The sequence below is a fragment of the Heptranchias perlo genome, chromosome 1 (assembly GCF_035084215.1).
Source record: "Heptranchias perlo isolate sHepPer1 chromosome 1, sHepPer1.hap1, whole genome shotgun sequence".
NCBI lineage: Eukaryota > Metazoa > Chordata > Chondrichthyes > Hexanchiformes > Hexanchidae > Heptranchias > Heptranchias perlo.
In genome coordinates this window covers 181,369,911-181,383,243 of record NC_090325.1, presented here as the reverse complement: position 1 = coordinate 181,383,243, position 13,333 = coordinate 181,369,911, and the positions used below count along the sequence as shown (strand labels likewise).

The 13,333-nt window shown below is 40.8% G+C and overlaps 2 protein-coding genes across 5 annotated transcripts in view; one reads left to right on the top strand and one right to left on the bottom strand.

Moving 5' to 3' along the window:
- LOC137328429 (evC complex member EVC-like) overlaps positions 1-7,798 on the top strand; it is a 47,174-nt gene extending 39,376 nt beyond the window's left edge. For all 3 annotated transcript variants that reach the window (XM_067994338.1, XM_067994337.1, XM_067994336.1), the window contains exons 19-21: positions 735-825; positions 2,292-2,406; positions 5,234-7,798. In XM_067994338.1, the coding sequence (XP_067850439.1) occupies positions 735-825; positions 2,292-2,371 (171 nt within the window). In that variant the 3' untranslated portion in view covers positions 2,372-2,406; positions 5,234-7,798. The remainder of the gene's footprint in view (positions 1-734; positions 826-2,291; positions 2,407-5,233) is intronic.
- Positions 7,799-7,816: 18 nt separating this feature from the next.
- LOC137328465 (dihydropyrimidinase-related protein 1-like) overlaps positions 7,817-13,333 on the bottom strand; it is a 48,598-nt gene continuing 43,081 nt past the window's right edge. Inside the window, exons 13-14 of one of the 2 annotated variants that reach the window (XM_067994340.1) lie at positions 12,236-12,391; positions 7,817-9,033 (exon numbers count right to left, since the gene is read on the bottom strand). In XM_067994340.1, coding sequence (XP_067850441.1) covers positions 8,942-9,033; positions 12,236-12,391 — 248 coding nt within the window. In that variant the 3' untranslated portion in view covers positions 7,817-8,941. Of the gene's footprint in view, positions 9,034-12,235; positions 12,402-13,333 lie in introns of both variants that reach the window. The other variant, XM_067994339.1, reaches the window with a different exon arrangement.

Here is a 13,333-nt window from a genome sequence, read left to right as displayed (position 1 = left end):
GCGAACAGCCCGCCAATACTTATTGTCCAAGTTCGCACATGAAATATGGTCATTGGGTGAGGTCCCAGGGGCATGTGGCATCTATGGAACCACACCCCAACAACAGTGACGAGGGGTGGAAGTTAACAAGAGAAAAGATCCTATCAAGTCTTATGCCAGGTTTTTAATTTTTATCCTGTAAAATCAGTTTGCGGAAGAATGTCTTTGTTGTGTTGCAGTACATTAAATTGTTAGCTAACTTTTTTCACCATTTAGGAGTTAACTTTTTATGACTTTTTTTGTATTCACCAAGGTGAGAAATGCTAGAACTGGGGAATGGAAGACTTTCTATTTCAGTACCTAGTATAGCATCAAGCACGCCCAGATTGGTTATATTGCACAGTTAGATGCAGAGTAAAGCTCCAATAAGATGCCTTTGCAAAAATCTCAAAAGAGCACCCCCTACTGTACTAAAGTGACAGTTTTCTTTTGCCACACCGCCCATTCTGGAGCCTTTCTCAATGAGATTGCCAATCTCATTGGGCAATTAGGGATGGCCAATAAATGCTGGCCTTGCCAGTGACGCCCACATCCCATGAACGAAAGAAAAAAAATTTTGATGCCAGATTAGTGGTGGTTTTGAATTCTGACTGATTTCACATAGGATTTGGATTCTGAGTGACTTCACATAGGGAATGGCCAAAATGTAATCTTTTAGTAATGTAATTATTTTTCTTTCTAATTTTACCATTCAGATGGCAGAACAAACATTCATGTCTCAACTTGCTGCTTTAGCCAGAGTGTCTCAAGCAGATTGGAAGGCTCTGGAGAAAAAATTCATTTCAGGTAGGAAACTGAGTTTATTTTATTTAAACAAATAAATGCTCAGATATTGCTGGGGCTGCTTTAAGTTGTGCTTAACACTTCAACCAGATGCATCCACAGTTTATATAAAGCAAAGGCAAACACTTCCATACACTTTTTCTTCTCTTTCTCGAGAGGGAAATTTGTTCATTATTTAGCAACCTATTCCATTCAAATGTAATTAATATACACTTACATAATATATCACCTCTGCAAAGCAGTATATTATTGTAATATATATATCTATTTAGAGAGAGAGAGAGAGAGAAAGGAATGTAAACTGCTGCCATCATCCTCCTCTTTAAGAAGCCCACCCTTGACCCACCCATCCTCCAACTGCTATCCCATTTCTTAACTTCCCCTTCCGCCGTAAAGTCTTTGAATATACCATTACAATACAAATCAACACCTGTCTTGCCCACCATCCTTTCAGTCTAGGTGCAGTCCTGTCTGCAGCACTGAAATCTCCCTGATCACTCCATCCTTTTATACTGACTCTCCTCTGTGATCTACCTCTGTTGCGCTGCCCTTTCATGGCTCCATTGCTACCTCCATAGTCAACACATCTCTTGCGATAGCTTTACCTCAAAGTTCCTTCCTTGGTCCCCTCCTATTCTTTATCTACATATTACTTCTCAGTGACATTAACCATAAGCATGAGGTCAACTTCCAGGTGTATGTTGATGACACCCAGCTTTACCTACCTGCTATTTCCTCGCCTGCACTACTGTTGTTGTGCTGTCTAACTACCTGTCCAAAACCATGCGTTAATGATGGGCCAGAGCTTCCTTTAGCTGAACACTGACAAGACTGAAGCCATCCTGTTTGGTTCTCATCAGAAACTCCTGAATTTATTTCCCTCCCCAGGTGCTTTCTTTGGCTAAAATTAATATTGTGCAGCCTCTACATCCTGTTTGACCCCTAACTGAGTTTCAAATCACATTCAGTCCACCATTCGAACTGCTTACTTCCATCTCTGGAACATCACTTCCCTCTACTATTACCTCACCACTCTGCCACTGAAACCCTCACTCAAACCTTTGTCACCACCAGGTTCAACTTTTCCAACCATCCAACCTCCTAAGCTCCACGCTGCATAAATTCCAACTCTTACAGAATCCATTCTCACATACAAAGTCGTGTTCACCCATTACCAAGTCGTTACTGATCCCACTGACTCCCCATTGATTTCAAAAATTCTTGTCCTCGTTTACAGGTGACTCTTTAACATTACATGCTACAATGCTCATGTTCTTATAAAACGGCCTTTCCTCCTACTAACCATAAAAAGTGCTATGGGACATCCACTTATTTTTAAAGAGATATTAAATCTATGTTCAAGACTACATGCACACTCTAATTTAGATAACATATTCAGAAACAGCATTGTAAAACATTCCCAACGATTGTTTATTCTCATTGTAAAACATTTGGAAATTTCCAAACAGGAACTACAAGTGGAACATGTAAAAAGAAGGAACCCAGAAGTACCCTATTTCCACACCAGGCAGAGAGTGATGCCATGTAGAAGCAGCAGCAGGAATAAACCGTCAGACCATTGAGGTATATTACAAGCTACATGTTACAACAGAAATGTTTCTACTCCAACTTTGCTGTCACTGATTACTGTGACCAACATCAAGTTTTACCCTTGTTAGGTCTGTCAGATACTCTATTCTCTGGACTGCAATAAGCCCTCCGTTTCTGATTGTGTGTCCCTCCAAACTTAACTCCTGTTCTTTGTCCTCTCTTTAATTTCTCTTACTACCAGTCCATCTTTCCTTATGTTCCCCCTATCCCTAAGAATGAGGTCCTTCCTACTCTTCTAAGCACTGGCCTATCATCTTTACATTAGTAATTTCTAAAGTTATCAAACGTACAAATTCACAAATTATTCATCACCTTGAAAGTTCAAGCCTAATCCATGATTACCAGAATGTATTTTGTCGATCGGCAATCCACTTGTTCCCTATGTCATATACCTCTGGGAAACTGCTGTTTGATACTTGGCCGTAACTTCATCTATTGACAATCTCGGTCTTACTATTTCCTCCGACCTCAAATGGAACTCTCACATTGCCTCCACTGTTAATGCTTTCTCCATAAAGGTTATTATTTTCCTCTTTCATGGAGAAATTCTATTCCCTCATGAACCCTTAACTCTCTATAAATCCCAAGTCCATTCAAGACTTGTGCACTACTCCCATATCTGGGAACGCTCCTCTAACAACTCTCACACTCCTCAGCAGGATACAAGAAAAGTATCACCTGATAGGCAACCTCTCTCTCTCATTTCTCTCCATCACTAACATTCTTCTATTTCATTGATACTCATTGCTCCTTTGAACTTTGGTCATACTAAGCTGCAAATACACCATCCTACACGCTCCTTCCCCTCCCTACATCCTCACCATGACAAAATCAGGATTCAGCACATGGTTTGCCACTCTAAAGTATTCTTTTGCAGGATATGAATTCCTTACTTCCCTCAGTCATTTCTTCCTCCTACAATCTTCAGGCTTTTAAAATTCAAACTTGGTGTCACCTAATTACTTGCTGATTTATCTTTTCTGCTTTGGTGATGTTCCACAACATGTTTTGGCCCTTTACCTACGTTTCATAGTAAAAAAAAGTACAGATAAAGCAAGAACCAAAATGGTGATTCTTTGAAGAAAACACAGGCAACCCCTCAGGGAAAAAGCAAGGTACAAAACCTAACAGTTATCCACATATCTGGAATTAGTGACTGTGCAGGACAGAAAGTGCTGCTGAGTATATGAAATATATTGCAAAGCACACTAGCACTTGTCAACCATAGGAATGTTTCAAAAACCTACTGTAAAGGTGTAAATAATTTATTGCTGTAAAATTATAAAGTTTGATATTTTCTCCTGCACTTTGATTGAAATTGTTTTTATTGTATTATTTTAGGCTGTGGTTTTGCTGCTGCCCTCTGACATCGGTTTCTTCTTACAAAATACCAGTTCATTCATGTACTGATAAATGTAGCATCATTGTGCTGTAGCATGTTTTCCCCCTCCGATTTAGGTTATCTTTTCCCCCTGATCTCCTGTAGAAAGGATAAAGTGTTGCTTATTTCTTGGTGAGAGTATTATTTTTAAAATAACTAGGGCAGCTTTTAAGGGACTTTTTCTGGTTTATATTTGTTTAAGAGTTTCCATACATCCTTATTCCTCAGGCTATATTTTAAAAATGTGTGTGTTTCATCAGCCGCACTTTGGACATCGTGCCTACAGATATGCGAATAAATTTCTGTTCGCATGTATTCAATTGGCTCAAATTTCATATAAAACAGAAATAAATTACAACTGAATAGGTAAAGAATGAAAGAATGCAAGAATGAAAACCATCAATCATGAAGTTCAAAAACTACCAATCAAAAATGGACTGTTAGCCACACCCATTAAGAAAATGCAGCAAACCAATTAAATTGCTGAGCACTTACTGCTGGAAATAAGGTTTGTAACATAATAAAGACATAAAGAAATTACAGAATTTACAAGAACATTATTCAACTTACCCTATTCAACAGCACTTTGTGTGTTAGAAATTACTTTCACATTAGTTTCCATCAGAAGCGTGTGCCTCATGTGCTGGACTCATCATTGTCATTTGAAGAGGCCAATTAGGGTAGCAGTCTCCACTTCCCAGCATGCCCCTGTACCCACAACATCTAATTTTTTTTTAAAGATTGACAGCAAGACTGACCATTCCCAGAGCATGTCAGGACTTGCTGTTTGTAAAGAATATTACTGAGAACGAAAACCCACAAGGAAACCATTAATAGGACAACAAACATAACCAGAATTTGCTTAAAAAATACATTAAAAGTAAACCATTAATTCTTCAACTTTTTATACGGAAACTTTCCAGACAAAATATATGGACAACATTCAAGGGTTTGTTCATAGTGTTTTAGATGTACGACAAATAAAACTTCAAATAATACCAAATTTAAAAGTGAAATTTTTATAGGTTGTATTTTAAATAGTTATAATGGCTCCTTTTTTAATTGTTTATACTGAGAGCTCCAAAAACAAAAATTGTTCATATAAATAGTTAGCAACTTTTGGAAGGACTGTACCATTATTCAAGTTTGGAGTGATGCTCTAATAAAAGTCCTGAAATTAGAATGCTTTAATCAAAGGTTATGCTTATATACACTGAGCATTGGTGCAGAAATGTTTGCTGAAGGAAAAATGCAAAAGAGAAAAGATTAAACTAATATTTTATATATTTATTGGCATTTGTCATAAAAAGGCACTCCCTAAACAGATGTATAGTAAATAGCTATTCCTTCAGATGATAGCCAGATAATTAATTATGTAACCGTAGCATTTATCTTACTTATGTATCTATCTATCCGCAGTGATTAAGGAAAACATCATGAGCCAAAGTTTGAGGGACAGACAGGCTCCCACGCCATATTGCTCAGTAAAGGAGGCCAGAACTACCAGCCAGCAGAGTCGAGTCCAGGGAGGAGTGACAGTGCTCCACCCCTGCAAAAAGTGCCCCCTTGGCCCCCTTTGTAAAAGGATTGAAAAATACCACAAGTTTCCCATCTGCTTCTCTCCCTTCTTTGCCCGCCTGCTTGTATGTTGGCTTCCCAGCCTTCCACCGCCGCTCGTGGTCATGCTTTGCTGCCCTGCTATTGCCTCACCCTTTTGCGACTCTCAATGGCCTCTCCAACCCTTCTTTGCATCCTGCTCAAACTCTGCTCAGCTTCTGACTGTGCCCTGCCTGCCACTTTCCCTTTCTATCACCCGCTCTTTCACTCCCTGGCCTTCCACTTTCTTCAGCTGAACTGACCATTTAATTTTTTTTTACTAGCACCTGCTTCAGCTGTTCCAGCCTGCCCATCTTGCAGGACCAGTGATGTCAGGCACAGGGTCACAGATATATGTCAGGGTTGTGGAGAAAAGTCAGTGTGGAGAGAAACTTGGAGGAGAGGAGGGTAACTGTGAAAAGAGACATGGGGAGATAGGCAGACCAGAGATAGGCGAAAAACTGGGAGGAGACACAAATGGCAGCGATGGGTATAAAGAGAGATAGGGAGAGATGAAGGCAGAGAGAGACGGGAAACTGAAATAGACACAAGAGATGGGGAGAAGGTGAGAAAGCGACAACTGGGTGTAAGATCAGGGGAAGACAAATGGATGGAAGCCTTCACAGAGACTGGGCAAAGAAAGAGAGACATCAGTGAGACAGGGTGATATCAGATGGGGGGATAGTGAGAGGAAGAGAAATAGCTGTAAGAGATCACAGCAAACATGAATGGGCGGAAAAGATCAGAGAGATTAACAGATGTGAGAGATCAAAGCAAAGAAAGAAACAGCTCTATTGGAGAGAAGGAAAGATCATGTTGACAAATTAGAGACAGAAATTGGGGGAGGGGGGCAGGACTGGTACAGACAAAAGAAAGACAAACATGTCAGAGGGGCAGAATGACACACACAATAGTCAGGGGAGCAGCTGACTCAATGTGAACAATGCGACAAGAGATCTATTAGTATTAAACATATTTAATTTTATATTGAAGAATTCCCTTGGATGTTCATTGTTACTGATTCCAAATTGGTGGTTATTTTGTACAGATTTAATCTAATTATATTTTAACATTACTTATATGTATGTCTGAACTTTGTATTTAATGGACCTGTGTAACAGTTACCACAAATTGGCAGTATTGTATTTGTGCTTGCTTCAGTTTAACAGTAATTTATATGTTGCAGTAGTGGCTAAATTAATTGATATGAACGTAAGGTAAAAAATACAAGTTAAAAACAAATATAATTGGTTTTGAATTTATCCACTTTTATGTTGCTTTTATTTTAAAAACCTTGTCCACTGTAATCTCCCCACACCTCTCATCATCTCGACAGGGAGATTGTGTAGATGGTCCGTTTTCAGGATTCTAATTTTATGAATGCCGTTATATCAGTCACTACCAACAAGAATGCAAGAGCAGGTTGGGATGACCCTCTGATTTCCCTTCCCGTGGGGAAGTGCCCGTCTTCTTCTCCACACCTACACACAATGACATGTCTGAAATCGGGAGCTTAACATGTGGGAAACTGTGGACATGAGCCCACATCCTAACAGCTTATAGCACAGTGTGTTGGAGCTCCAAAGAGCCTCATCTTTGCACATGGTTGATGGTCTTTTGTTGTGTGTAAATACCTCAGCTGGTTTACACAGCTAAACAGCCTGTCTGTTTACTGTCTGACACAAGATTATAAACAGATGAGATAACAGAGGGCCTGAATATATGTTCAAGTCCTGCAGCAGGGCTCAAATCCTTAATTTTCAATCCCAATGAGTGCTGCCAAATGCCCAAGCTGACACATCAATTGGATTTATCAATGGTAAGTTTGTTGTTGGACTTATGTTGCACCTCTTTATGAAGAAATATTTCAAATACATATACAAGAATCCATCATCAAGGATATTTTAGCTACAAGGATCATGAGCGATCATAGCTATAAATAAGCACACATGTCTTTTTTAAAGAGTGAAATTAATTTTACGTAATAATTAGCACCTGATATGTAATCAGTTTTTTGGATTTACATTTAAGCCTTTTGTAATACCTGAAAGCTGTACAGTTTACCATGCTACAGTACAAGTAACAATTGGTAGAATTGACCTATTACTGTTAATATGTAGACCAGAGAATGGGAAGACTTGAGTTCTGATTTGTGGTTCCCCACAAGGCAAGTTATTACAAATCACCCGGAGAAAGCAGTTGGCTCCAGAACAGCCTTAGCAGTGGTCTTGGAGAAGGATGCGCCACTGCCTTCTCAGGGAAAGAGCGAAAGGGGAAATCTTTCAAAATATGAGGGCAAAAGTAAAATAACTGTTGATGTTGTTATTCAAAAAAAACACTATGAGCATTTGAGTACAGATAAATAAATAAACCGCAAAAAAAGCAGAATGGAATTTTTAGGCATCATTTATTTCACAGCCTTAGGGCTCAAGTGTAGAGTCACAACACCAGAGTATTCAGTTTGAAATAGTAAGTACAAATGTATATGAATACAAAGGAAGAATCAGTATCAAAAAGTTAAAAAATGTGACTGTGGCTTAAGACTGTACGGCGGATGAACTCCACGCTGGCATTTCTCAGTCTCCACTGTTCAATTCTGAGACATTTCTTGCACTAACTTGCATCAACTTGCATCACCTCGAATAAAACAGCTCAATTTCTTTTTGCGAAAACACCTACTCTTAAGCCTTCTGTTATGAAATATTTCTCAAGCTTACAGCAAGGTAAAATGACTGAAAAAATTGTCAAGTTTGCGGCAAACCAAAATGAGTGTGAAACGTGTCTCGCGGTTACAGCAAGCCGAAATCACTATGTAAACTCCAAAATGATTTCATAAGATGTTTATTTTTAGTCAGTTAAGATCACTATTTGTTCTCTCTGTTAATGCTGTGAGGTAATCATAGCTGCACAACTAACTCTTCCTTAAGTGTTTGTTTAAATGCAATGTCCATACTATGGCGAGACTCTGAATGTAACTGAAGCCACTGAGATAACCATGCCTTGCACATTTATATTAACTTTTCAACCTTCCTACTCCCGATTATATTTTTGTTGATGATCAAAAAAAAAAGGATTCTGTACCATAAACCTACACCAGTTTAGCTAACAAACCCAGCCAAATCACTTTAGTTCTTGGCAATTTGTCCTAAAGAGTTTGTTTATTTTTCAATACACAAAACAGAAATTGCATCTCTTAGCGTCATGCACTAACTTACTATAATAGCTAAAATGTGCAAAGAACCCTTATCAAGTTACAAGGAACATGTCTAAACCAGTGTCATAATGGATAATGCTAGTGGAAGCACCATGCTAAGTGACAATGGTATGAAACACAACTGTGTTGCGGTCAACTCCAAGCGAAAACACATCACATAATTCACCTCATTCTATGGGACAAACACACACACACGCACACTTTGTTTCTTTTTTTTTCTGAAATACCAGAGAGCGCTGGTTTTTGTAACACTGATAACCTTGTAGGTAAATAAACTGCTTGTATCAGCCACTAGCTGCTCAATCTTCCAGTCGTAGTCACCCTAAGCTTGTGATGTTGGAGCGGCCACCAGGTGGATTGACAATACGATGTCCAGAACGGCGTGGGATGTTGTCATCGAACTGGGCACCTAACACACATATAGCACGGTAATCAGTTAAGAACGAACGTTAAATTTTCTTCAGCGTTCTAAGGAAACTGAAGTCGGCAACTTCCTCGGAGCTGCTCCCGTTCCGCTGCCGTAACTTCCTCGCGAGTGTGGTACGGTGGCTGAGCAGAAGCAGCTCTGAGGAAATTCCAGGCCTGAGTTTGTTTGGGGAACCTACTGAAAAGAAATGGGACATTAGAAAAAAAGTGACAAGAAATGATAAGTCAATAGAATCCATTGTGAAATTGCAAACAATGGGGTATAAATACGTCGTGGGCGGTACGCGAGATTGGGCGACAGCGAGTCAGCAGCCCGATTTGCACTCCGCCAGATTTTCTTTTCCGTTGACTGCAATGGAAAAGAAAGTCGGACGGCGTAAAACAAGCAGCCGAATCGCTGTCACCCGTTATAGATTTTAGAAATGCTTCATACCATACAGCAATTTGGTTCTAACCCTGACACTTACACATCAGCTAAAATGGTTCACATCAGTTCACATCAACATGCGCATTTCTTTCAGCAGTGCGAAGAAATTTGTGCCGCCTGAGGTATTTTAAGATCAAATGGGCGCAGAACTGGAATCTGCTTTCCTGCGGCAAAAAAACAGAAAATGTTGGCAATACGTAGCAGGACTGTCAGCATCAGAAAGAGGAAATATTGATAGGTCACCGTTTTAGGTGGTAAGCTTCGATTCTGACAGATCTCTATCACTGATGGACCCGTCGTGTATTTTCAACATTTGTGTTCTTATTCCAGATTTTTTTTTAGAATTTGCAGCTTTTTGATTTCATCTCATCTGCTTTCCTGAACCATACTTTTATTTTTATATATATATATATATATTACACACACATATATACCATATAGCAATGGAACAGGAAGGAAAATTACCATTTATAACTCATTTTCTCATTAGTTTTTTAATACCAGTAGAGATTCATGGCAAATTTTGTGTCATGCTTAAGTTTTTAAGAGTCTACAATCATCATTTTCCTCTGAGGTGACTATACCTCCAGAAGTATGTCTCTTCTACCCAACCAAAGAATGTGCCACTGACCTTGGCAAATTTCCTGGGATCAGCCTAATTAAAATGCTTTTGGCAGGCCCTGGGGGAGGGGGCGGGGGGAGGAGGGAGGGTGATTCGAGCCAGGCCCAGAAGGGAATTAGCTGCAGGGAGGGAGTCTGGCACCTTCGAGGCAGGAAAAAGCATCCTAAATTTCTATGGCCAAAATTTTAAAACTTCCCCTGGGGAAGGAACAAAACTGTTGCCATGTGATCTATTCACTTCCTCGGGGATGGGGGAATTTGAACATACGAGTTAAGAGCAGGAGTAGACCATTTGGCCCCTCGAGCCTGCTCTGCCATTTGATAAGATCATGGCTGATCTGATTGTGACCTCAACCCTACTTTCCCGTCTAGCTACTATAACCTTTGACTCCCTTGTTAATCAGGAAAAAGCATCCTAAATTTCCATGGCCAAAATTTAAAACATCCCCTGGGGAAGGAACAAAACTGTTGCTGTGTGATCTATTCACTCCCTCGGGGATGGGGGAGGGGGGGGGGAATGGGGGAATTTAAACTTTAAAGAGCCTATTGCAAGCCCTTGCAATAATGGACACCAGTAACATACTTGCATTGTTTGTATCCAGTTTTGTTATGTTGGTAATTATGGGGATATGACATATGGGGCTGAATTCTCATGAACAATCCTGCTTGAAAACAGGTGGGATAGCGACAGAGAATGTCAGAACACTTGGGCGGTGAAGCCTGCTGCTGCCTCACCCTCCCTGACCTGGACTTCCCTCCTTCCGGCTGCACTGGGACTGCCACTGGCTGCTCCTGCCGCATGCAAATGGCAGCAGGGTGGACCCTGTATCCTGGCAAATATTCCCCACAGCCCTACCTCCTGGGGCCGCCATGTGGAAAGTGACGAGAGGTCCCCGGAAGTACCAGTAATGACTCTGAGGTCCTCCAAGGAAGGGAAAGACCTTTGTGTAGCCTCCTCTCCTTCTCTATAGGCCTGATGTGGAGATGCCGGTGATGGACTGGGGTTGACAATTGTAAACAATTTTACAACACCAAGTGGCCCACATACCTTACCTTGCAGGCCTTGATCTCTGCCGAGGCCCACATGGCAGTGCTGGTATTAGTCTTCGGAGCTCTTCTGCCCCTTTAACTGCCTAGCTGCCTCTTCGGGTGCTGCAGCAGCGGTCCCACTGGAACACCATCCAGCATGAAGAATCCAGCCCAAGATGTGCACCCATCATTACCACCATAGTGACAGTGGACCTAAATGTGATGGTCTGGCTAACCATTATGCTGGATGTTTTTCCAGAAGCACTTGAATCAGAGCACACATGGTACCGCGTTAATGCCCGAGAGATCGTCAGCCAGCTGATTGGCTGCTCCTGCCAAGATGACACAAGCCATACTTGCATTGTCGCACCTATCTGGCACTGGCTGTGGGAAAGTGTCTTCACAGGGAGTGGGGCTGGCAGACAGCCAGATGCAGAGCTGTGCCATCTGTTGTATGGACGCCTGTTGCTAACATGTACCACCAGGCTACCGTAGCTAGTAAATGATCAGCTGCGACCTCAGGCCTGCAATGAGGTCTCCTTGCCATCACTTCTTAATCCTCTGCCCCTTCAGGAACAGAGGACTGAAAAGTGATGGCAAGGTTGCTAATGGATTGCAAGGTTGCTAATGGATTGATATGTCTTTTGAACCTTTCTAAAGGCATTCAGAATCTTTGTCCCTCAATTGTAACCCTCCCCTTTAATTTACCTTATCTCTTTAAATTTACTTTTAAATTTACATGCAATTTTCCACTCACACCACTAGTGTGCTCCATACATTTACCAAGCCTGCACCTGGATCTGTGAAGAACAATGCAAATAAGCTGACCCAGAAAATTTGAGTAATACTGGCTCATAGCTATTCAGGTGGGATTAGCATCAGTTCTTAATTTTTTGTCGGCATCAACAGGGGAATATTAGCGCCATATTTTCTCTCTTCCCCCTCTCCAGGACTCCCCGGCTGAGTGGGCAGGAAAGTAACTAGTTCCAATGCCTCTGCTTTGTAACTGGCCACCAGCATTTATTTTTCCTCTACGAAAATACACCATTACCTCCTTAAAAGAATGTACCGGTAGGTTTTGTTTCTTTGCTCACGTTAAATATCTCACCTGATAGGCTAAACCCAGACTGGTGCAGATTTCGGATCGGTGTGGGTTGTGGTTTTATTGGGGATGTTTTGGTTGAAGGAGCTGGGGTGACATATTTGGGAGTGACTGGGAGTTCATACACAGGCCCATCGTACATCCCTCGAGACACTGCATGCAGTTCTGTCGACTTGGTAGAGGTGATCGATGAACAGATACATTCGAAGAATAATGACCAGAGAAAGACAATAGAAGGATTAATTGCATATCTTATAGCTTCCACTCTTTTTGTTTGCTGAATAATAATCTCATATTGTTTCTCCTTGTTAAGACATAAGTTTTAATCATACAAAGGACATTTTCAAACTATGTGCTAAGAAGTTAAGATACATTCTGAGATAAGTTAGAAGTGCGTAGTGATTCATTTTGGGAGGAAGAATGAGGAGGGGACAATATAAACTAAATGGTACAATTTTAAAGGGAGTGCAGGAAGAGAGACCTGGGGTTTCACATACACAAATCGCTGAAGGTGGCAGAACAAGTTGATAAAGCTGTTAAAAAGGTTATATAAATACAGGCATAGAGTACAAAAGCAAGGAAGTTATGCTGAACTTTTATAAATCACTGCTTAGGCCTCAACTGGAGTTTATTGCCCAATTCTGGGCACCACACTTTAAAAAGGATGTCAAGGCCTTGGAGAGGGTGCAGAGGAGATTTGCTAGAATGGTACCAGGGATGAGAGACTTCAGATATGTGGAGATACTAGAGAAGCTGGGATTGTTCTCCTTAGAGCAGAGAAGGTTAATAGGAGATTTAATAGAGGTGATCAAAATTATGAGGGATTTTAATAGAGTAAATAAGGAGAAACTGTTTCCTCTGACAGGAGGGCCAGTAACCAGAGGACACAGATTTAAGATAGTTGGCAAAAGAACCAAAGGGGAGATGAGGAGATTTTTTTTTTAAACACAGCGAGTTGTTATGATCTGGAATGCACTGCCTGAAAGGGTGGTGGAAGCAGATTCAATAGGAAAAATTTGCAGGGTTATCAGGAAAGAGCAGGGGAGTGGGACAAATGGATAGCTCTTTCAAAGAAGTGGCACAGGCGCAATGGGCCAAATGGCC